This window comes from Polypterus senegalus, chromosome 11 (genome assembly GCF_016835505.1).
Source record: "Polypterus senegalus isolate Bchr_013 chromosome 11, ASM1683550v1, whole genome shotgun sequence".
Taxonomy (NCBI): domain Eukaryota; kingdom Metazoa; phylum Chordata; class Cladistia; order Polypteriformes; family Polypteridae; genus Polypterus; species Polypterus senegalus.
Window position 1 is genome coordinate 25,887,667 of NC_053164.1, and position 26,345 is coordinate 25,914,011.

The 26,345-nt window shown below is 40.5% G+C and overlaps 1 protein-coding gene across 3 annotated transcripts in view; it reads right to left on the reverse strand.

Annotated features, from left to right (window-relative positions):
- The window catches only part of LOC120538751 (tyrosine-protein kinase receptor UFO), a 227,379-nt gene that overhangs the window by 142,824 nt on the left and 58,210 nt on the right, over positions 1-26,345 (reverse strand). For 2 of the 3 annotated variants that reach the window (XM_039768203.1, XM_039768201.1), the window contains exons 2-4: positions 5,860-6,061; positions 4,482-4,582; positions 592-774 (exon numbers count right to left, since the gene is read on the reverse strand). In XM_039768203.1, the coding sequence (XP_039624137.1) occupies positions 592-774; positions 4,482-4,582; positions 5,860-6,061 (486 nt within the window). Of the gene's footprint in view, positions 1-591; positions 775-4,481; positions 4,583-5,859; positions 6,062-16,858; positions 17,121-26,345 lie in introns of those variants that run through there. The other variant, XM_039768204.1, reaches the window with a different exon arrangement.

Here is a 26,345-nt window from a genome sequence, read left to right on the forward strand (position 1 = left end):
GTCTCTGGGTCGGGCCTATAACAGTGAATTCCCTCACTCATGTCACGCACACTGCAGGCTGACTTTCTCTTGTAATTTGTGTTTCCCAGTTTAGCCACAAACAAACCACCACATGGCATGGGCAGGCAAGGTTAGTAGACAGGATTTGTGGCTTCATGTGTGTTACAGGATCCATGACAGCGTGAACCACCAGGAGATAACGTGAACGCCAAACGAATAGTGTGCCTTAAGCAAAAGAAGATGAAAAATATAGCTTGATAATGTGTAACATGCTCTTTTTAAGATCAATCCTAGATGTACTCAAAGTGAGTTTATTCTTGCAAAACAACATTCTCAAATCCGCTTAATCACAATAAGTGCTGAGGTGGGTTGGCACTTATGCTTGCAGCAGTGCAGGGTCAATTAATCTAATGTGCACCCCTCTGGAAAGTCAAAGACACACTCACAAGGACACAGGTAGTACGTTCACAACCCTCACACAGAGTGCTACTGTATGTTTAAACCTAGAATGGGAGATTTAAGAAGCAGACGTGCTGATCACTGTGCCACCTGTTGTTTCTCCATAAAGCTTAGATTAAAGTTGAATCTCACCTTGGACAGAGAGTGTTGAAGGAGACAGGGCCATGTCATCCTGAAGTAAGTTAAGGGGGGCATCATTCTGCAGCCAGATGACCCTGACTGGGTCAGGGGGTCCTTGGGCATGGCAGGTGAGGTTAAAGGCCTGGTTTGCTACTACATCAAAATTCTGAGGTTCTTCAGTAAAATGAGGTAAACCTTTAGGGGGAGAAAAATAAAGATAAAATTAAAAAAGAATGTTATCATATGGTACTTATTACATTTGTGCTAGTGCATGTGAAGGGCTGAGCATTCTCTTTGCAGAACCTAAAGGATCTAAGGGCTAAGGATCTGTGCTGGTATCCAGAAGGTTGCTGGTTCAAATCCCTGTCACTGCCAAAAGAGATCCTACTCTGACCCCAAGGGGTATGCAAAAACAAATTCCTAATACAAGAAATTGCATATGTATGAGGTTGAAATACAACAAATTGCATAATGCGAAATAAAGAACAAAAATAAAATATATCAGTAACCCAAAGGAGATCAAGATACTGTACTATAAATACCCCACCTCTACCCACCAAAGTAAATGTACAACTACCAATAAATATCATGTGATTGTTTAACAGTGTAAGACCAATTTGGGGCCTTGAAACAAATCAACAAAGCACTCAGATGTGAGAGGGCTGGGTGTCCTTCGGCCACAGTGGTTATGGCTGCTGTTTAAAGCTGAATAGCACTCTGCTCATGTCTCTGCAAGTTTTGTCTGAATTATCTATCTTCCCTGGCCACAAGGAGTGTTTTTTTTTGGCTAACTGATGATTATAATTTGCGCTTGTTGGAGTGAGTATGGCTGCACATCTAAGAGTGTCCTACATTAGACCTCCTGCTCATCCACATTTGATTCAGTACTTCAACCAGGGCTGCTGAATGTTAACAGATTCAGAAAATGGATGGATGGATGTGACAATGGTATGTCTGGTATCTCCCATGATAGTACAAAGGTGTTAATAATTATCTGTACTTTTGTGATCATTTTGTTTGGGTTGGCTATACAGCTTTTCTTGTACACATGTAGAAAGATGGTGTGTTTTGACCTTAATCAGTCAGTTTCTCATTTTTCTAGCAGTACACATGGCTGCTCCGATTTCCGTTTGCACCACAGAAGAGCAGTGACCCTTATTTTATGGCTGGAAGGCACATACTGTACGTATAGATGTATAATTTAATAATAACAGTTCAGGGAAGCTGCAAAATATTTATAAGAATTACTGATCACAGCAAATGTTATGTGGTAACAGAGTAGGTGTGTGCTGAGGTGGACTAATAAAATGTTCGCTAATGTTACATGTTAGAAAAGTTTACAGTGGTGCCTTGGGCTAATACGGTTAATGTTAATGTCAATTTATTTATATAGCAACAGCATAGGAATGCTGTGGCCAAAGTGCTTTAGAATAATAGAATAAAAGAAAAACGTACAATTAACATGAATAACATAAATAGAAATAAAATAAATGAACATAAATGAAATAAATAATAAATAGAAGTAATGTCATATAATCACAATGAGGAAACCATCAGTATTACTGAAGGTCATGGAAAGCAAGTGAATAGAAATGAGTCTTTAATCTCGTTTTGAACAGTTCAATTGTAGACGACTCCATTATGTGATGAGGTAAAGAGTAACACAGGCAAGGAGCAGCAGCTGCAAATGCTCTGTCCCCCTTAGTTTTACACTTGGTACGAGGGACAACAAGAGACAACTGACCAGAAGATCTAAGCACTCTAGATGGCTGGTGTAAAAAACACAATTCAGATAAATAGGCAGGAGAAGTCCATGTAAAGATTTAAAAACTAGCAACAAGATTTTAAAATCAATTTGAAAACTGACAGGCTGCCAGTGTAAAGAAGCTAATATTAGAGAAACAGAATCAGACTTTCTTGCCCTGACCAGAAAGCGAGCGGCAGCATTCTGGATCAACTGTAACCTGCATATCAGGGATTTGCTAATCCCAGAATACAGCGAGTCGCAGTAATCAAGGCAAGAAAAGATAAAAGCATGAGTAGCTTTCTCAAGATCCCTAGAAGATAAAAAAGGCTTGATCTTACCTAATAGTTGAAGCTGGAGAAAAAAAACTCTTGAATACAGAGGGGACTGGGCGGTCTAATGGTCTGGAATCCCTGCAGATTTTATTTTTTTCTCCAGCCGTCTGGAGTTTTTTTTTTTCTGTCCACCCTGGCCATCAGACCTTACTCTTATTCTATGTTAATTGATGTTGACTTATTTTATTTTCTTACTGTGTCTATTATTTTTCAATTCTTCATTATGTAAAGCACTTTGAGCTACATTTTTTGTGTGAAAATGTGCTATATAAATAAATGTTGTTGTTGTTACAGAATTAACCTGTTTCTCAAAAGAGAAGTTACTCTCAAAGATAACACAAAGATTGCGGACTTGAGGTTTGCAAAAGACAGAGAAAGAGCTGAGAAATCCAAGACCAATTTGGGCTTTAGCTGATGGACTCACTATAAGCACCTCCGATTTATTTTGATTTAGATCAAGAAAAATATTAGCCATCTAGGATCTTAGTTCAGAAAGACAGTTGTGGAGTTGATTTATTGCAGAGTTGCAGACGGGAATATAAACCTGAGTATCTTCAGCATAGCAGTGAAAAGAAATGTTACATTTCCTAAAAATAGCACCAATAGGGTGAAGGTATATAGAGAATGAAATAGGACCCAAAATGGATCCCTGAGGAACACCACATTTAAGAGGAGCAGTAGACGAAAAATAAAAGGTTCTATGAATTATGAACGTGTACATAAGGGTCAGTGGTTATCAAGGAAAATAGGAAATTTGACGAATGAGAGAAGACCATTCAGTGCATTTGTCTTTTGTTTGTTTAACTAATATCTGAGCAGTCCAAATATCTTATCCAGAAACTTCTGAGTTGTTAAAGTTTCTATGTGATCTACAAAGCTCCTTGGTTTGTTTCAGATTCCAACAACTCTTTGAGTAGAGATGTGCTTCATGGTGATGCCAATAGGTGTACAAAAGGGTGATGGGTTTAACAAGGTTTGCGTCAATGTTGTGAATCAACAAGGTGCACATCTCAAGAACATGTAGGCTCAGAGAGGGTGCTGATGTGTACATGACAGCGCCGTTCCAGGGTTGATTGCAGTGCTTGGCTGATCTCACACTTACATGCAAAAGTGAGTGGATCAGTTAAGTGCCACATTCATGAATTGGAATGGGTGGAGGGTCACATCTACGCCCAATCAAGTCAAGATAAGAGGAGCTTGCATGGCTAAGAGGGACAGATGGAAAGAAAAGAAATAAAGATTGGGACAGAAAGATGGCAAGAGAAGAAAGAATGATCAAGGCAGAAAGATGGAGAGAAAAGAGAGAAAGATGGGGACAATAAAGAGAGTCGAAGGTTAAAAGATCTAAAAAAAAAACTTATAGCAATGGCAGGATTGGGAGCCTTTGGTGAGCAGAGGGAAGGAGGCAGGCAGCCAGGGGCACAGCCCCTTGGAAGAGCTTAGGGCTGACGCTCGAAGGGGCCGGAAAGGGCCACTGCAACTGAGCATTTTTGGGGTAGCTGGAGTGGCCCAATGCACACTCTCATGTAAGGCTGAGGAGTGGCAATGAGTGTTGAGAGAAATGAGCCTCGGTGCAATGCCCTGCTGTGAGCCCATGAGACAACTGGGACCCAAGCCTATGAGAAAAAGGTTGGCTGTGCCTGTCAGCAAGACGTCTCCTCTAGTTCCTTTCCCTGGGTAAGCATTCGGTAAAAAACAGAATATTTCCCTATTGAACATTGAACTCAGGAGTTAACTCACTTAAGTGACAATCTCCGACTAAAGAGAATAGATTTTTACATAGACAAAAGACCAACATTATTTTCCACATAAAGTCCTCTCACCTTCCAGCACCAGATAACCTCCATCTGATAGGATCTCCACATCATCTGTTGTGACAGCACATTGGTATCCCCCCATATCCGGCAGCTGGGCCTTGGAGATCCTTTAAAGACCAAGAGAAGAAGACATAGGAAATTTAATTCTTTTTCCTAAAACTTTAACACTGCCTTCAAAGCTGATGAATATCACATTTGTTATAATTTATTATGATTATTGTTATGCTGAATTCTAATAAGTGGGTTTGGAAAATGCATGAACATTACTATTATTATCAGGACCGGTTTAAGGGTACATTGTGTCCCTAGGCAGAGTTGCTTGCAAGCGACCAAAAAGAGACATCCAAAAAAAAGCCCCCCTTTTAGATCCGTGCAGTTGGATCTATAACTGGAGCGAGGGTCCCCTGTGGACTTCAGTGCCATTGCGATTGCACATGAAATCAGCGACCGCGAAATCCCAGGGAGATCTGCAAATGGACACCTTCGCGAGTGGGGGTTTTCTTTTGGGACTGGCAACCACCATATGAAACATTGTTTTGGCACCCCTATTATAATTATTAAAATTGTATATTATTATTATTATTATTCATATAAAGCCTTAATCCAAGATGTCCTACAAAATATTTTATATACAAGGGAGGACCCAAAAATTGTAGCAATTGGTCATGGAAATAGGTTGTAGTTATTGATGGTACTGCTAGGTATTGAATGCCTAGCATTATTAATCAGTAGTATTGGGCTGAATTGATCGAGATGCATATTTCTGACATTTATTCTAAGGTTGTGCAATTTACTTCAGTAACTTTTTTTATTTTGTAAGCCGAAAAAAAAAACATGTCAGGTGATATTGAACATCAGACAATGATGATCGCATTTTTCCACATTAATAAGCAGTTTCTCCATAATCAAACTGTTAATCAGTGACATTACGCTGAACTACCGAGGCGTCTGCTGGAAAGCGTCAACAAAAAAATGACCACAGAAGAGTTTTTATAAAGAATGTGGCTCTTGCTTTGCACGTCCTGTATTCACAAGGTCTCACTCCATGTGACTTTTTTTTTATTACCAAATTTAAAATTGAGACCAAAAGGGAAGATGATTTGCTACTGTGTTAGAAATTTAGGAAAAAATGAGTGGAGGCTCTAGAGACAGTAACAAAAAATGAGTGCAGGAAATGTTAACAGGAATGGGAGACATGATTGTGAAAAGTGTATTGACAGTGGCTAGAAGGGAATTGCTGTAAGCTGCGTTATAAAGTTGTTTTTTTAACAGTTTTGGGTATTTTTTGTCCCCCCTCATACATACAGTATACATGAGTGACAAGCACCAAATTACAAAGTTAACTGAGGACACAAACAGGCGGAATCATTTTTGTTTCAGTTACCTGAGCTCGCCCACAACAAGGACCTCATCGTCTATGTCCATGGGCACCTGGATTTGATTGGTGTCATGTTCATCAACAGGCTTGCCATCCCGCAGCCACTCGATTTCTGGAGCTGGCCCAACCCAATATATTTTACAGATCAATGTCACTTCTTTTCCCAGCGATGTGGTGATGTTGCGTGGGCTCTCATGAAACTTGCCACCTGCAGCCAAAGACAGTAAAAAAAAAAGATTTATTTCTCCAATGTTCTCATCTTGTAACTGACTAGAAGAAAACAGAGTAATAAACAAGGGTTTGGATCCTGCTGGCTTATCCCAGTGTGCCACACTCCCTTTACAGGCTGCATCAGCTCATTAGAAAGTGTTCACGTTCCAGAGAGGTCAACTAGTCTGAGATTCTTCTTTTTTTTTCCTTAGGAAATCTGCCTTCCTTATAAGGTCCTAAAACAACTTGCAGTTTTACAAGGTGCACCCATATACCCTGTTCTTGGTCTGGACGTTTCTCCTTTGTATATCTCTAAATTCCTCTGCTTGCCTAAATTAAGCTCAAATGAAGCAGTTTTGAATGGCAGGTAGACAACACAATAGGCCTCCATGGGCCAGACAAAGAGCACACAAATCTAGACAGTGTTAAGCAGGGTAGAATGCAAGTAGAGAAATAGTAAACCCAAAACAAATCTTTAATTGCTATCCAATACCAAAAAACATGTTTTTTAAATATGAGGCCCGGCCTTAATGGACCTGCTCTAGCATCATAATTCTCCACTAAGCTTTTGGGATGAGGTATGGAAGACAAAGCAGCTAGGCTGGTTAGATACAGGTAGCACAGAGTTGGAGGGGTGCTTTGGATTTATAATCGTGTGGGCATAGTGGTACAAGGCAACTCACACAAACATGATAAGTGAAAATCTCTGTGATCTACTGTGAACGTTTCAGTGAAATACTCTATAAATTAATTACAAATTAGCATAAAGTCACAAAATCTTTAAACACTTAAGTGTTCACCCCCTTCAAGTCAGTATTTAGTAATTGGACCTTTGGCAGCCTTGAGTCTGTGTGCACACATCTCTATCAGCTTTGCACATCTTCACACTGCCGTTCCTCTATTCTCCTTTGCACAACTGCTCAAGCTCTGTCATGATGCATGGAGATCATGAGTGAACAGACTTTGTCAAGTCCAGACACAAATTCTCAATTGGATTGGGGTATGGACTGTGACCTGGTGACTCCAGGACATTCACGTTGAGTTTTGAAGCCATTCCTTTGTAGCTTCAGCTTTATGTTTGGGGTCATTGTCTTGCTGGAAAACAAATCTTCTCTCAGGGTGGAGGTCTCTTGCAGACTGCATCAGGTTCTCCATAATTTCATTCATTTTGCTCTCATAAGCCTGTTACAGAGATGCAACCCCACAAACTGATGTTGCCATCATGGCGCTTCAGTATGGGGATGGTGTATGTTTGATAATGTACAGTGTTTAAAAATTACATTTAGTCTAATGACTGAAACGTTTAACATTGGTCTCATCAGATCATGGCAACTTCTCCTAGAGTCTCCAATAAACTGTTTTGCTCTTGCATCATACACAGTGGAGCTGCAGGTAACTTTTGTTTAGGAATGAAATGGCCTAGATTGTAGCAATAAACACAGCTAGAGATCTGTGATATAACAGTTTTATGGCTTTGTGTAATTCAAAATAATTAAAGGAGCGCTCAGACTTTGATAGGGCACAGGTATGTGGACGGTAGCATGGTGGAGAACCAATGGAGGTTGATAGGACAATTATCAGCTCATGATTTAATTTGCAGACACCTTCAGTCCGGTCAATTGCCTTATCACCGTTCCAGAGGCTGTAAGTAGTGCCAGTGAACCCTCATCCCTTGTAGATATATATAAAGGAGCCTGAGCACAGAACAGGAGGGGAAGGGATCGGAGGTTAAATAGAGAAGGACAAAGAGGCAGGATCAGGAAAGGAGCTGGTGCTGAAGAGGGTGAAAGCAGGTGGTTGGGAGATGGACCCAACAGAAAAGTATGGCTGGCGCTTGAAGCTTGAATGGTGTCTCCTGCTGAACGCTTTAGAAGCAAGGGCAACCAGCTGCTCTGGTAAGGCTCCTGCCTTAATGCCATATGGTGGCAATGGAAGGGAGACGAATCAGTGCTTGCAGGGTCCCTGTAGAAGCGAAAGTGTTGTGGCAAGGGACACGGGCCAGATTAAGGTTGACTGTGCCCGTATGTGGATGTTGCATGCCTTTGAACAGACCTTTACGGAAGCAGCAGTAATGTCAGCTGTGAAAGAAAACACAAAGCTCTTGTCTGTCAAGTCAAGTTTGGGAGCATTCCCTGGTACAGTGCGTTGCCGCACCCACTACATGACGAAACAACTTGGAATCTCAGTTGGCAACCCCCCAGGCAGACACGCGGTCCAGTCCCACACTCTGGAAATGACCCTTTATCTGCCACATCCAGGTGTTCCAGCCACTCGGGTCCCCAACAATGATGATCTTACGAGCCGGATCACGCTCGGGGAAACACGCCACATAGCCATAGTAATAACTGACAGTCCCTCACAATGCAGGTAATGTGCCTCATTCAGAACTCCATGAGCAACACAAAGTCAAACCAACAGTACGCAAGGATTTTCCGGAGAGACACAGTGCCAAAGGAGTCCATTCTTCATCTCGGGTCACTGGATAGATAGATAGATAGATAGATAGATAGATAGATAGATAGATAGATAGATAGATACTTTATTAATCCCAAGGGGAAATTCACATAATCCAGCAGCAGTATACTGATACAAAGAAACAATATTAAATTAAATAGTAATAAAAATGAAAAAAATGTTAGCATTTACTCCCCCGGGTGGAATTGAAGAGTCACATAGTGTGGGGGAGGAACGATCTCTTTAGTCTGTCAGTGGAACAGGACAGTGACAAAAGTCTGTCACTGAAGCTACTCCTCTGCCTGGAGATGACACTGTTCAGTGGATGCAGTGGATTATTTATGATTGACAGGAGTTTGCTTAGTGCCCGTCGCTCTGCCACAGATGTTAAACTGTCCAACTTTACTCCTACAATAGAGCCTGCCTTCTTAACAAGTTTGTCCAGGCGTGAGGCGTCTTTCATCTTTATGCTGCCATTCCAGCACACCACCGCGTAGAAGAGGTCACTCGCCACAACCGTCTGGTAGAACATCTGCAGCATCTTACTGCAGATGTTGAAGGATGCCAACCTTCTCAGAAAGTATAGTCTGCTCTGACCTTTCTTACATAGAGCATCAGTATTGGCAGTCCAGTCCAATTTGTCATCCAGCTGCACTCCCAGATATTTAAAGGTCTGCACCCTCTGCACACAGTCACCTCTGATGATCACAGGGTCCATGAGGGGCCTGGGCCTCCTAAAATCCACCACCAGCTCCTTGGTCTTGCTGGTGTTAAGGTGTAAGTGGTTTGAGTCGCACCATTTAACAAAGTCTTTGATTAGCTTCCTGTACTCCTCCTCCTGCCCACTCCTGATGCAGCCCACAATAGCAGTGTCATCAGCAAACTTTTGCACGTGGCAGGACTCCGAGTCATATTGGAAGTCTGATGTATATAGATTGAACAGGACCAGAGAAAGTACAGTCCCTGCGGCGCCCCTGTATTGCTGCACACAATGTCAGACCTGCAGTTCCCAAGACGCACATATTGAGGTCTGTCTGTAAGATAGTCCACAATCCATGCCACCAGGTGTGAGTCTACTCCCATCTCAGTCAGCTTGTCTCTAAGGAGCAGAGGTTGGATGGTGTTGAAGGCGCTAGAGAAGTCCAGAAACATAATTCTTACAGCACCACTGCCTCTGTCCAGGTGGGAGAGGGATCAGTGAAGCATATAGATGATGGCATCCTCCTCTCCCACCTTCCCCTGGTATGCGAACTGCAGAGGGTCGAGGGCATGGCGGACCTGTGGCCTCAGGTGGTGAAGCAGCAGCCGCCATGAAATGAACATACCGTCCATGTCTCGCAACCATATAGCAAGACAGGAAGCACCGGGACTCTAAAGACTTGGTCCTCAGTCCATACAAGCATTGAACAGAGTAGGATGAAGAACACACCCCTGACGAACCCCAGAATCAACTGGGAAAAAAACAGAGGTTCTTGTCTGTGGTAAAAGACAAATCCTGGCATGGAATTTACCCTTGATTTTATTGCATTATGTATTGTTTGCTTATTTATTTTAACCTCCTCCCAAAGAGCCATTTTTATCATGGATAATTTATTATTCATTGACTATTTGGGAGTTCTACGCTATTTTGCACAGTGGGGTCCTGAACCCTGGTTTATAAAGAAAGCACAAAGCAGTTTCACCCCTTCTTGACAATGTGTGTCCTCAGTTGGACACAAATTGTTTTGCTCATTACTGGCTTAGTCCTGGTTTGGCAGTCACCTGATTCTGTAGGCCTTTGCTTTGTTTCGTTGGCTTTCTTTACAGAATCTACATTGAACCCAAGAGGTAGCAGCAACTACAACTGAGCTGTTTTCTTCATAATAAAATAGTAACTTATTTTTTATAAGGATCATTGGTCAGATAGTGAAACTAAACCAATACTATTTGTTTTATACGGCACCTTTCATATTATAATAGTTTCTTAAAAATTCCGGGTGATGGTACAATTGATTGCCTTTATATTTTACATCTGGAGCACAGGCAGGTGAGTCACATTGTGAGTCAGACATGGGGACTGAGCTGACAAAGCCTGGATTTACAGTTCAGCGCCTTGGCTACTAGACTACACAATGTTAAATAGCTGTGGCTTCAATGATATAAACTTGTAGCGGACTGCTTCTTATCATTAATGAATGAGGAGGCTTTAAGGATTTATTGATTTTGGAGTTCCCCAATCTGGAGCCAGGGAATGATAATGTTATGGCTTTTGAAAAATTTTTCATGGAAAGTCCCAAAAGATCCAACTAAATTATACACAGGTGTTCCACTGCTGCATTCACCCTTCACAGAAAATGTGATGTCCAAATCCCTGAGCATGAAGACAGAGGCAGGCTGCAGCACATCTTTGTTAGTTACTTTAACTAAAATGATACAGTTCAGCCAGTCATCATGGTCTCTCCCAAGCCAACAGTTTCCCATTCTGTTTTTACCGTCCATGGCACCCCTGCTACTGTATTTCTCTTGTGCTGTTTCCTCTTGAATACAACATGCTGGTTTTGAATGCCATGTCTGGTAGTTGTATGTGTGGACTTTGCATGCCCACCCTGCTTTTTCCTCCCAAAAAAGTTGATTGGTGAGCCTGAATTGCATCTGTGTGGTTATAAAATGAGTGGGCCCTCAGATAGACTGTTGTCCTGATCAGGGCTGTTTCAGGCCTTGTGTCCAGTGCTGACAGTCGTGACCGTAAATTGTATTAAGCAGGCTGGAGAATATCATGATGTGAAAATGCTAGTTTGAAAATGTCTGATACCTGAACTAAAGGATGATACTCTCTAGCCCCAATGTGTTTCATTAAGGACACAAAGTGGCTAACTCATTAACTAATACTCATCTGTCTTTTCTCTGAGGAGACTGAAGCAAAGCCATTATTAACTGCAGGATACATTTTTGTAAATGCCCGCTGTCGACCTAATGGTGCCTTTAAATGAGAGAACCTTTTATTTTATTTCAGTTTTCATGAACAAAAGAAAATCCAGGACAAAAATGATATGTGCTTATGTACTCTTATATACTGCTCAAAAAAATTAAAGGACCTCTTTTTAATCAGAGTATATAATCAAGTCAGTGATACATCTGGTCTATTGATCTGGTCAGTTAAGTAGCAGAGGGGGATTAACAATTTCAGCTGCTTTGGTGCACTAGAGTGGCAAAAACGAAATGACCCCACTACAGGAATGAATGATTTAACAGGTGGAGGCCAATGACATTTTTCCCTCCTCATCTGTTTTTTCACTCGTTTTGCATATGGCTACAGTCAATGTCACTACTGGTAGCATGTGATGATACCTGGACCCTACGGAGGTGGCACAGGTACTCCACCTTCCCCAGAATGGCACATCAATACGTACTATTGCCAGAAGGTTTGCTTTGTATCCCAGCACAGTCTCAAGAGCATGGAGAAGATTCCAGAAGACAGGCAGTTACTCTAGGAGAGCTGGACAGGGCCCCTCGTAGAAGGTCCTTAACCCATCAGCAGGACTGGTATCTACTCCTTTGAGCAATGAGGAGCAAGATGAGTACTGCCAGAGCCTACAAAATGACCTCTCAGACCAAATAATCAGAATCAGACTTCATGAGGGCGGCCTGAGGCCCTGTGCTCATTGCCTGGAACAGTGGAGCTTGATTGGCATTTGCATAGAATGCTAGAAGGTCCACCACTGGTGCCCTGGGGAGATAGATCCATGGAGGGACGCACAGACCTCTACAGGTTAGACCATGGCACCTTGACTACCATTAGGTATCGGGATGAAATCCTTGGACCCATTGTCAGACCCTATGCTGGTGCAGTGGGTCCTGGTTTCCTCTTGGTGCATGACAGTGCCTGGCCTCATGTGATGAGAGTATGAAGGCAGCTCCTTGAGGATGAAGGAATTGATACTATTGACTGGCCGCCATGCTTACTCGCCTGACCTCAGTCCAATAGAACACCTCTGGGACATTATGTTTCAGTCCATGCAACACCACCAGGTTGCATCTCAGAATGTCCAAGAGCTCAGTGATGCTCTGGTCCAAATCTGGGAGGAGATCCCCCAGGACACCATCTGTCGTCTCATTAGGAGCAAGCAAAACGTTGTCAGGCATGCATACAAGCACGTGTGGGGCCATACAAACTACAGAGAACGATTTGGAGTTGCTGCAAAATGGGCGAGACTGCCTGCTGTATCATTTTGATTTTCGGGGTGTCTTTGAATTCAGCCCTCTGTAAGTTGATAATTTTCATTTCCATTCTTTCGTTCCTAACACATTACCCAGTCCATATCAGTATAAATATCCAGTATGATTTTTTTCCAATTGAGAGTGTTCCTTTAATTTTTTGAGCAGTTTATTTCTATAACTTGTGGAGATTCCCTCATGTATTTTGCCACAACAGTAATCTGGAGTTACATTCTGCATGAATTGATCAAGGTCAACCAAAACAGATCCATTCTCCTAAATTCATGCTGACATTGGATTAGGGTCAGCACCAGAACAAGTTTATCAGAGTGGCATTGAGTGTTAACAGAGGTCAATACAATATAAATAAATCCTACAGTACTTACAATTTATAACAAATATATATGAAAGTACATACACAAAATGCATACAACAAACAGAACTTCATCCTACACAAAGTGACACTGAAGGTTTGAACTGATGCTGGACAAGCCCAAAGACAGGTAGAGGTTGTATTTGTTATACACACATAAGGTGGAGCCTGTAAGCACTCCATCTCAAGTAGGGCCAACACAAATTACTAACTAAACCATTCCGTGTAACGGAAAATCATAAAATAAAATGTAACTAAAAAATGTAGAAATAAGAAGTCAAGATTGACCCTTCTGCAGGTTAGTTTACAACAGCAAGCAGCCCACAAGGCTAATAAAATAGTGCCTTTAATTCATGTTGGCTTTACCTATCAAAATCATCAGCTTTGATAATGTAAAATAGTACGCAGAGTGATGCATGATACTCATAGTCTAAAACCTAAAGATACAAAGGCGGGTGTTAAACAATTGACCTCACTTTTAGATGAGTAGAACTGAAGAGACTGGAAACTGAATGTTCTCATGACCCTCTTTTTACACTGATACACTATATGTTTTTCATATTGTGCCTTTCATATCTATCTATCTATCTATCTATCTATCTATCTATCTATCTATCTATCTATCTATCTATCTATCTATCTATCTATCTATCTATCTATCTATCTATCTATCTATCTATCACAAATGTAAATATTTCAAACTACAGAATTTAGTATGAGGTTATGTAGGCAAGAACAGCTCACAACATGCAAAAAGTTTAGTTTCAGATGTTGCATCCACCACTCCATTTTCTAAACCAATTAATTTCAAATCATGGGGAGCCAGTGCCTCCCAGCAGCATTAGGATCAAGGTAGGAACAATCACTGGTGAGACACCTAGAAATTTTATGCACATGGCTACACTCTCTCAAACTGGCAAGTCTTTGAGATGGGAAGGTACTCAGAGTACCCACTGAAATCCCACATGTATTTATAAACACACAAAAATGACTCTTTTGAAACTTAGCCTAAAAATTCAAGTAGCTGACAATGCTGCCACAATAGCACCTTAATAAACCATCAGGTTAGCTTTAAAACGCTTCACCCTTCATAAAGTAAAAATGTACCAAAGCCACAGGTACAAAAGCAGATGTTAAACCACCGAACTCACCTTTAGAAAAGTTGAATTAAAGAAACCGAAACTGAGTGGCCTCACAACCTGCTACTTGCACTCAACCCTTTCTGTTACATTGCATTTTACTATATAAACTAGGCACAGTACCTATTGAAGCTGATAACTGAATAATTAAAACATATTTACTATCTCTTTGCCTACATGTACTTTCAGAGCCTTTTCTCTGTATTTGTATGTGTGATCGTCTCTTAACCAGCGCTTTGTCTCTTGAGTGTGTTCCCGTAAAGCCTGCTTCTCACACTCTGTCATTATTTTCGAGGCACCTTTCTCACCTCCTGCCAGGTTTTATACCTGCTGTCATTGAAGGCGACTCTCTCAGCATGCGCCTTTACTCCTCCTCATCTGACACTCGCACTTCCTCTGTTGTTGTGTCACCAAAGCTAAACTGACCAATTAGATTGCTCGGGTGGACTGAACACACAGACCTTAGTGTTTTATTGTATAGTAGATAATGTTTTTAATAATTTGCTTTGGGCTTAATCTCATTTTGTTTATTTCTTTTCTTTAGCTATTTTTCTTTTGTTATCACTGGACTGGTTTTGAAGTAAATTGTTGCATCTGTTATGTTGTTATTTGTTTGAATTAGTTGTATGCCATTACAATGTTCTTTTTTTTTCAAATAAATAAACAAATAAATGTCTTTGGTGGGCCTGCATGATTGTATCAGAAATGTAAAGAATTACTAGGGTATTGTACCGTGTTAGCATTTATGGATGTAGTGAGTAGTCAAGCAAAATGGCACCTTTTATTGGTTAACTAAAAAGATCAGGGGCCTGAGTTGCCTGGAAAGCTTGTATATTGTAATCTTTTTAGTTAGCCAATAAAAGGTGTAACTTTGCTTGACTTCTCACTACAAAGAGAAATGTATTTTAGAAATCATCCCTTCTAGAACATTTAAGAACTTAACGTTTAAACATTTTTAGGCGATACCTAAGCAAAAAACAAGTTGTGAATTCATTTGGCAAAAGCTGTATTCCTTCCTTGTCCATGCTGAGGTTATTAAATACTGTAAGCTGTCTTAATAATTTGCTACTTTTAATTTGATTTATTGATCTTTTCACTACATTTCTCTCATTTTTTTCTTTTTCACGTTAATGTAAAATAAACTGTTGGGGTACTTTTACAGATACCCTTTTAATGTTTTAACATTTTAAAATTTGTATGCCATCCATCCATCCATCCTTCATCCATTATCCAACCCGCTATATCCTAACTACAGGGTCATGGGGGTCTGCTGGAGCCAATCCCAGGTAACACAGGGCGCAAGGCAGAAACAAACCCTGAGGCAGGGCACGAGCCCACCACAGACATTTGTATGTATCATGGAAATTATACAGGGTGAGGCAGAAAGGACGGACGTCTTTGAAATGGCTAGAACTCACCACTAAGTGGAGTGACAGATGTGCAGTAGGTGGCGTTAAGTTTGCAAAGTCTTACCATTTTTTTATTTTCTTTTTAGTTGAAGCCATGGAGCCGTGGGCGATAGAACACCACGTTTTTGCGTATGACTGTTTTGTCAAGAACAACCAATCTATTACCGCATTTCAGCGTGAGTTTCGTTGCCATTTCAATATCCACAGAATTAAAGCTGTTCCCGCTCGTAACACTATCCTACATTGGGTTAAAACACTTCGTACACGAGGTACAGAAATGAACAAAAGACCGCCAGGGGCTACACGAACGGCACGTACCCTGAAAATGTGGAAAGCTTGCGACAGAGCGATGTTGAAAACAGTAGAGGCCAACTTCCATGAATGCCTTGAGAAATGCATCAGTGATAACGGATACCACATGGGAGATGTTGTTTTCCACACTTGATTTTGTCAAATGCTATTTCAATATGAACTCAAATCTTTCAATAAATTTCTTCGTAAAAAAAAAAATTAACAATTTTGCAATTTTTGTAAAAAACGTCCGTCCTTTCTGCCTCACCCCGTAAATTCAATGTATTAAAAAGGTAAATAAATCAGGCTATGAATACAGGGAGAGCAGTTGAACTGACTGGGTTGAGATAAACCCTAAAACTGGCTTATGTGGAATGACTAATTGAATGAATTATTGCATATGGCACTCTGAGTCTGCACACTGAGAAGAGTACTGTCTACAAATAAAAAGGATTCAAGTGTTGGCTATCTCATTGATTCATAAGACCCTAAAAAGCAGAGCAACTACTGAGTCCATTAAGCCTGTTTCGTAAGTTGAAAGCTAAACTATTCCAATATCATACTCTTCCAAAGTTTCAACCCAAGACCTCCATCCTCCTGCTTATCAAGTTCATGGTCAAAGGGAGCATTGGTTTGTCCTGGCAGGTTTGGTCACAGCTTTTATCACAGGTCTCATTTATACGGGTCTAATAGTGTATAGCCTGGCCAAATGACCTAACAAACATTTCTTTGAGATGTGGCAGTAAGGCTGGGATAACTGGGAAGAAACCCATTCACACACACAGCAAGAACATACAAACAGCACACAGGATTGGAGTTGAACCCAGGAATCCAAAGCTGAGAGACAGCAGTTTTACAGCACTGTGCCGGCCCCATGTCCACTCCAGTTTGCTGTCTGTTCTTTCCCTTGACTTGTGGACTGTAATGTTTTTTACCTTCTGTGTAACTTGATAGATAGTGAGACGTATCTTCTGCCAGACCCCTCCCCATTTTGGCCATCGTTTTTCTTTGGAAGGATTTAGAAATCCCAAGGGTCCAGTTTGTTATGATTAGTAAGCTAGTTGTGGATTGAAAGAGAAGACTTCTCCGAGGGAAGGTTGACAAATGACTTTGGGTAAGACCTCATTTTAGACAGCCACACGAAGGATGGTTTTAAATTCCTCAGTCCTCAATAAATCAGCAGTAGTCCTGTTTATCCTTTTTTTTAAAGAAAAAAAAAAACAAAACACAGATGCATTCCTTGAAAATACACGATCATTATTTTTATTACTTAGGTTCAAAGCATATGGTAATATACAAAATGCAGGGAATTAGAGTTTCTGACCATTGCCAGATGGATTTAATCAATGGGTCAACCCTAAAACTCCCAGCTTAGTATTTTTGGCTTGGCAAGCAAAAATAAAAAATAATTGTTTAATAATATGTACATTAATTTATACTATTATGTAAACAGTGTCAAGAACCTGATTATGTTGTATATAGTGCAATATATCAATCCAGAACTTGCCGACCTGGAAGGAAACATTTGACCCCTAGCTGTCTCCACGTATTTTTCAAGCTTTTAAAAAGCTATTGCCCCACAACAGTGCTGCCCATAAACCAGATGGAAGAACCCAAGAAGGCCTCTTGACTTCTCCCGGTCACAGTTACATTCACTACTGGCGGTGAGCTAACAACAACAAAGCAACAAATGGGACTTTTCTGCTGAACTCTAGCTTTTTCTAACCTTTTTGTCTTATTATACTGCAGAAGTCTTGTGAAATTCTCTTTAAAAGATAATGTCTGACATTTTTAATCAGTACCATTAGGATCAGCTGATGGATGGGATCCATCCATCCATTATCCAACCCGCTATATCCTAACTACAGGGTCACGGGGGTCCGCTGGAGCCAAACCCAGCCAACACAGGGTACAAGGCTGGAAACAAACCCTGGGCAGGGTGCCAGCCCACCGTAGATGGATGGGATTATAAACTTATAGTTGTTTTTGTTACTAAACCTTTTTTGTTTGTAGTAATGGTCAAAAAGAACTTTAATCTCATGCTTTAATGGAGAAAAGAGATAACACATTTTTGATATCATAGGCCTCAATAGGGATCCAAATTGAAACACAGTTATTTATTTTGGTTTTTTTTGTGTTTGGTGGTTGAGCTCAAACTTCTAATGAAGTCTTTCCTAATGTGGACCACCAGGGCACTCCTGATGTCTCAACCCAGACAGGCAGAAACATGAGTTTCAGCACACACTTTATTTCTTTAGTGGGAAACGTTTCTGTCTTGTCTCCCCAACAGCAACACAGTACAAACACAGCACCAAAGCACAGTTCTCTTCTTCTTCCTCTATGAATCATTCTTCCTCCACTCCTCCTGGCAAGCTTTGCTCACCTCTTCCTGACTCTGGCTCCCAGAGTAGTGGTGGTTGGCCCCTTTTTATAGTGCATCCAGTAGTGCTCCAGGTGCTCGATGACCTTCTTCCTGCAGCACTTCTGGGGGTGGTGGAAGTGCTGCACCAAAGGACTCAGCAATCGTCCAGGTGCCCCCTGGTGGTACCCAGGGAACACAACAGGGCTGTAGCAAACTCCAGCTCTCAGCATGTCTGTTGGAATCTGTGGTGCTGTAGCAACCCAGTGGGGCTGCCCTCTATCCTTCTGGGGGAGATAAAGCACGGAAAACATTCTCTTCCCTTGTCCTTCCATTATACAGGCACCACACCAAGTTTTCAGAAACTCTAATCCACTATTTAATGTGAGCGACAATCATTTACGTACATGTATATGTGCATCATGGGTAATGCAAAACATATTAGCAAAATGAAGCTCCAAAAGGCTTCACCCAAGTAAAATCAATATACAAAATGCAGACAAAATGTCATTATCAAATAAATGATATACATAAATACAAATATAAAAACAACTGTAATCATCAATTTCTGGCAATAAACTAATGTTATTACCAATTATTAACATAATCCTAATATCCACTTTCTCCTTCATATTTGCAATATACAGTAGGCTTGAAGGAGTGTCGCTCGCTCACCTACACACTACAAAAGTTGTGCTTCATGCACCAAAGGACTATCCAATTGTTCTGCTACTGGCCAGGTGAACAGATTAAAGGTACCAGAATGACCAAGAAGTCCAAATTTAGTCAGATAAAGCAGGGGGTTGTAATAAGGAATGTGTTTTTTTCACCTGTCCAAAGGGATTGTCAAAACTTGTAGGGCTGAAAAAAAATACTCAAAAGCTGTTAAGTTATCCACAAACTTGGACAATGAAAGAGTCGTGTTCCTCATGACCTCACATCACACTGGTGCTCTTGGGGTATTGACTTCCAGTTTGCCCTCGATCAAAGATATAGCTGCTACCTCCTCTTGGTACTGGTTTATCCCTACTGAATATTAGAATATTAGAACTGTTATGAGCTCTTCCCTCCTACTTGAAAAAAATAACATCAAGTTGAGAGTCGAAGGTCTGTATTCTCCTCCTCACTACTTGGTAACTTATTCCATGTGTCCATGGTTCTTTGTATGTAAAAAAAAACTTTTTAACATTTATGTGAAATCTGCCTTTAACAAATTTTCAACCTTGTCGAAATGGTCTTGCCAAAGAGTTCATTCAAATCAACAACTGAGATCTATTATAATAGTTCATTTTTAAATTTTAAACACTGAGTCTTGTCACCTCCAAATGATCTACAGGTATTTTGTATAAACCAAAAAGTTTCAACTCTTTTAGTCTCTCCTCATAGCTCAAACTTCTCAGGCCTGGAATCAGCCTAGTCATTCATCTCTGGAGTGTCCCTAGTGCTGCTATGTCTTTGTAATAATATGAAGACCAAAACTGCACAGAATACTCAGGGTGAGGCCTCACTAGCGCATTACAGGCCTTAAACATGACCTCCCTTGACTTGTACTGTACACATCATGAAATATAACCTGATATCCTATTAGACTTCATGATCCCTTCTGTAAATTGTCTTAATATCCTGTATATAGTGATGAGTCCACTTCCAACTTTCAGACCACCATTGTCTTTTCAGGATTATGTAACACTTTACATTTACGTACATTACAAATCTGCCCAAGCTGGCATGCTGTCCAAGTTCCTCTATGATGATGCAACTGGTTCTCTATTATCTGCCCTTGCACCTGGTTTGGTATCATCTGTTAACTTCACCAGTTTATTAATTAGATTCTTGTCCTGATCATTTTGTATATTAAAATAGCAGCAGCTCCAGCAATGACCCCTGGCGGATACTGGAGTCCATCCCGTGCTCCATGCCATTTTTGTTTTTATTTTTTTACTTGGCTGTGCTTTCCTTCTGAGGAAGTCTGTTACAGATCAGAATAAATGTATAATTTTTTACTAAAATTGACTAAACTTCCAGTTTTAGAGCTATAAGGAGAAGGAGCGTATCACAAAAATATTGGGGCAGAGAAATACTACTATTCTTACAAGGAAAGGAACTTCATACACAAATAAATAAATAAATAAATAAATAAATAAATAAATAAATAAATAAATAAATAAAAGTACATCCTGCCTTATTTCCAAACTTGTTTTGTCAGAAAGCCCAGTTGATGGGAGTCTGATGGCGCAAGTGGTATGGAGATGGGGATAAGGATAACTACTACTGATGCTACAGCCATTACTGTTATTAAGTACATTTATATTATTGTAAAGCTTTCAAAGTCTAGAATGAATGGGGCTGTACCTTTTGAAAAAATTATGGGATGCCCAGAAATGTACCATGTTATACCACAAAAGAAATGAGCCATGGAGTGAACTAGATAAAGTAGTCATATAAATGGGCACTCCTTGCTGCTCAGTACCACATTCTGCATAATCCTGTGTGTCTGCACTGAGCGCCATGGACTGCTGTTCAACACTGTCGGCTCTGCCTAAAGCTGCTGATAGGCAAACACCATCAAGTGCTGTTAAGGAGAAATTTAAAAGTGCAAGGTATGATAAGAGAATGCTATCCTGATTATTCACTCAAGTGTGTGGTGACTTGTGGCTGAAGTTTATTGTTTTTGCTGCTAAACTTTCTTTTCTCACTTCCTTCAGGCCACAAATTAAAATGATTTCATCTTGTCAATTCAAAAGGTGTGGTTTGTCTCTTCTCAGAAGTATACTTAGCAAGTGGGGGCAGATTTCTAATTAAAAGAAACAGATTCATGATGAAACTGTTGATGTTAATTTTTATAGTGGGAGCGGTCTGGTTGTGAGACCAGCTATGTCATATGGGTTGGAGACGGTGGCACTGACCAGAAAGCAGGAGACAGAGCTGGATGTGGCAGAGTTACAGATGTTAAGATTTGCATTGGGTGTGACGAGGATGAATAGGATTAGAAATGAGGACATTAGAGGATCAACTCAAGTTGGACGGTTTGGAGACAAAGTCAGAGAGGTGAGATTGTGCGGGTTTGGACCCAGAGATGCTGGGTATATTGGGGATAGGATGCAAAAGATAGAGCTGCCAGACAAGAGGAAAGGAGGAAGGCCTAAGAGAAGGTTTATGGATGTGGTGAGAGAGGACATGCAGGTGATGGGTGTGACAGAACAAGATGCAAAAGGCAGAAAGATATGGAAAAAGATGATCCGCTGTGGCGACCCCTAATGGGAGCAGCTGAAAGAAAAGGAGATTTAGAAGAAGTCTGGTTCAAGAAGTGATGCCGAAGTGAGCTTTGAACCTCCAAGCCCGCAGTTTAATGGGCAGTGCCTTGACCAACACACCACACAGCCTACCCAGGAACATGGCTACATAACACACACTTTCAAAAGTGCTTGATCAAGTTTAGGGTCACAGGGGGCCTTTGTCTATTGATTAGCATGGGCACAGAAGAATTTCACCAGACGCCGTAAATGTGATGACAAGGACCCTAGAAACCTGTTTGTTTTTGTAATTTTCACTTATTTCACCATTTGTAGAACACTTTCAGTTACACTTTTGTGTGAAAATGTCATATATACAGTAAGTCAGTGGTGATGGTGTGACTACTCTACACTGCCTTCATGCAACAAAGTTGACTTACTAGAAAGTACCAACTTTACAAGCAATAGAGACTAGTGTCCGCATTGAGTGTGCTTACATGCACACACACAACTGCGATATGGTGAGCTAAGCTAAGCTAAGACAGAAACCTCAAGTTTGTTAAAAATGTCTGTTTATATGTGTGAGTCTACTTATAGGGTTCTGCTTTAGCAAAACACTCTAATGTTATGCAAATGCACAAAAACAAAAGATTAAATGCCATCAACATCTGCTTTGAATATGTAATATATAACACAATCATGGAACCTGTTTCTCCCAAGCAGTGTGGGGGACAGTTCTTTTATACTTACAAAAAAAGTAACTAAATATGTTATAAGATTACTTTGTGTAAAATGTAATGTGTTTTGCATTATTTTTTCATCTTTTGTGTGAAAAACTGCACATATGACTGGCTAGCATTTGAAGATACACACTATGAACACTAACTGCTGCGCCAGTCAATCACACTGTTTCTGTAGCAATATCTACAGAATCTTTAGCAAACAGCCAGAAGAAAACTAACCTGACAGTTTATTAGTATGTTCTTGTTAATGGATTTCACATAGCACGCTCTTTTCTGCTTGGCTGTGCTACTGAGCCCTACAAAAGCAAATGTTTGCTTCTTGCTTTACACCCTGTCCCCTTGTGATAATGGCAATGGAGGTATTTTACTTCAATAAAATAAGTATCGTGTTAGGTTACTTATTACTTTAAAAAGTAATCAGACTTCTTAACACACATTAACTTTTAATGCATTATCTCCAACACTGTTCCTGAGATTGTTCTGCTGAGTTTTGTATTATACGTTTAGCTCATCAGCATACACATACCAATTTCTGCTATACCGAGACAGGTCATTCCAACCAGAAGAAGGAAAAAAGCGATCATCCAAGCATTTGCCTCTGGAAATGTATCTTTTGGATGCTTCTACCATTTTCTACCCATGGCTGCAGGATGCATATACGTAAATAGGAGAACAGAGCACAACAGACATGCGCAGACTACAACATCTTTAAGTATAAATTACAGGTTATGTAGCAACATTTCTTCCTTGCAGTTAGGAGACCCGGGTTTGCTTCCCAGGTCTTCCCTGCGTGGAGTTTGCATGTTCTCCCCGTGTCTGCGTGGGTTTCCTCCGGGTACTCCATTTTCCTCCCACAGTCCAAAGACATGCAGGTTAGGTGCATTGGCGATTCTAAAATTGTCCCTAGTGTGTGCTTGATGTGTGGGTGTGTGTGTGTGTCATGCTTGGGGTTTGTTTTCTGCCTTGTGCCCAGCGTTGGGTGGGATTGACTCCAGCAGACCCCCGTGACCCTGTAGTTAGGATATAGCGGGTTGGGTAATGGATGGATGGGTGGGTAAATAGGCAACACAAACATAGCAGAAAGGTAGAAGGCCACCAAAAAGACCGAAAGTCCAGGTTGGGAACTTCACTGGTCCTCACCCTAGGCAGTCTGACCCAGTTTTTTATATTAGTAAGTTATTTTTGTTGATTTTGTATGTGATTTTATAATTGTGGCTTGTCACTTTAAATGTAGTCCTGTTCCTTGTTTTTTGTGGGTGGAGTCCCAGGAGGTGGGGCTATCACCACTCCTGAGCCCTCCCTCAGGCTATTTAAATTGTCTGAGAAGGATCAGGAGTTGGGAATCATTTGTTTGTTGGAATTACAATGACTATTGCTTTTTTTCTGCCTGGATTTTTGATTATACCTTACCAAGTTTTAAGTTGTAAGGATTGTTTAAATTTTAAGGATTGTAATTTCTGGATATTGTTTTGGGATTTGATTGATGTGGATTGGCATTTAAGCAACTACTTTGTGTCTCTTTTTGCTATTTTGAGCCTTTTTAGTAATCTGCAATTTGTGTCAAAATATCTTCCATTTATAGATTTTTTGTTTGTTCTTTCTACTTTAAACTGAGGTTTATGGTCAACCCTTCTCTTGTTATTATATTTTGATGATATTTACATCTTTCTCACCCTCCTCTGACTGAAGCCTTTGGGGCTTGGCTGAAGTCAGGTGAGGCTCTGTGGGACAGACCAGTGACGATCCTGGCTTGAGTAAAAGATTTTGGAAGCCAGACCATGACAGCTGGGAGCATTTGTTTCTCTTGAATGTAAAGGCAGAGGACAACTCCAGCAGCAGGGACATCACAGTGGCCCTGCCTCTTAGGTTACTATTTACATACAATAAGTATATAAGAAAATATACAATACATAAACGCTAAATAACAAGTAAACATGGCGATGTCATGTCATTTCAAACTCACTTAATCCCGACTAGGGTCGCAAGGGATGCTTGAGCTTTTCCCAGCTGGCATAAGGTGCAAGGCAAGAACAAACCTCAGTCCATCACAAGGTAGATACTATCACATACCAAACACACACACTAGGGCCAAATTACCAATTCACCTAGCCTGAATGTCTTTAGGGATTGGGAGGAAATCTGGAAGAAACCCATTCAGATGCAGGAAGAACATGCAAACTTCATGCAGAGAGGACACGGAATGCAAATCCTGGTCTCCTTACTGTAAGGTAACCATGCTACCACTACGCCACTGTGCTCTCCTTAAATATAACAATAACCAAAATATAAAATAAGAACAAAATCATATAAAAAATAACCATAGAACAGAAAATAAGCAAAGAATACATAAAAGCATGGTGCTCTGTTGTTTTTGACTTCCTGCCTGTTCCTAACATCTCTGTTGTCTTGTGGAAAATACCAGTTCTATTACTCACTTTGTTTTTGAAAGCATTGACCCTTTGCTAAATAAATATATTGTGCTTTCTTGCCATGGCCTTTGTTACTCTGTTTTTCAAATTATGCAATTTGGTTTAGTATTATTTTTTAATCTAGACAGCCCGTGATACTTCAACAAAATGGTGAACTCTTACTTTCTTTGTATATATTTCCCACATAATATGGATCCTTATTAGCACTCTGCACTCAACATAATGCCGGATTTGGCTTTCCTTTACTAATTTTCATATAGCATAATTCTGAAACCTCTCTTAATCTGTTCCTGGGTTGCAATCAGAGTCTAACAATTATGTATTTGCACCATAAGATGTAAGAGAGGAACCAGAATTAGAAAGGGTGCCAGTATCTTTTGCACCCACCTTCACTGGGTTAGCCTAGAGCTACCAATCCACCAAACACACATTTCAGATATAGAAGGAAATATATAGTATTAAAAAAAAATCCTCTGACGGACACATGAGACAATGCAAAATGCTCACATACAATGTCTGGGTATGGGTGGGGTGGTTTACCTGCTTATCAAATCTGTACTACACCAGCCACCCCCCTGGGCTCTCTCAGGTTGAACTCCTCTCTATATACACCTCACATCTCCAAACTCTTGTTTAACTGGCAGGAAGGAGCCATTTAGCTCCAGCCTGTGATTGTATGCCCTATTAAAGTCATGAAGCTGCCTTCCTTGTTCTTCGTTTACCAGCAATAGGTGATGTTAAATTAGAGCAATCTGGACGAGAGCAGGCTGTTCAGCACAACAAAGCTCACCAATCCTGTCTACCTAATTCTTCCAAAATAACATCAGTCTACCTTTGAAGGTCCTACTGTTTACCAAGCTACTTGGTAAGTTATTCCATGTGTCTGTGGTTGTCAGTGTGAAGAAGATTTTCATGATGTTTGTGTGAAATTTACCCTTAACAAGTTTTTAATCATGTCCCATGTTCTTGATGAACTCAAATTGATCCAATGAACTAAGTTCCTTCATAATTTTTTTGAACACTTAAATGTCATCTCATTTTAAAGTCACAGTCTCAATCCACTGGACTAATTCCCTTCAAATCCTCTTAATCTTCTTTTGCTTAAACTGAAAAGGCTCAGCTCTTTCGATCCTTCCTTAAAATTCATCCGCTATAGCCCTGAAATCAGCCTAGTCACTCTTCTGTGGACTTTGTCTAACATGGCTATGTCCTTTTTCATACCTTGTAGATAAAAAAACAACAGATGCACCCTTTAGAAATACACCAGATGAGGCCTCACCAGTGTGCTATAAATCTTCAGCAGAACCTCCTTGGACTTGTACTCTACACATCAGGGCACTATATAACCTACCATTCTATTAGCTTTCTTTATAGCTTCTGAACACTGTCTGGCAGTTGATATTGCCTAGTCCACTATGACTCCTAAATCCTTCTCATAAGTTGAATTTTCAATTTTCAGACCTCCCATTGTGGATTCAAACTTACCAAGTTTTACTTCCTACATATACTTTACTTACATTAAATGTCACAAACCTACCCAGGCCTGTATGTTATCCAAGTCTCTTTCTTTAATGATAAAACAGATTCAAGGTTATCTGCCAATCCACCTGGCTTGGTATCATCTGCATACATTCACCAGCTTGTTACTTATATTCCTA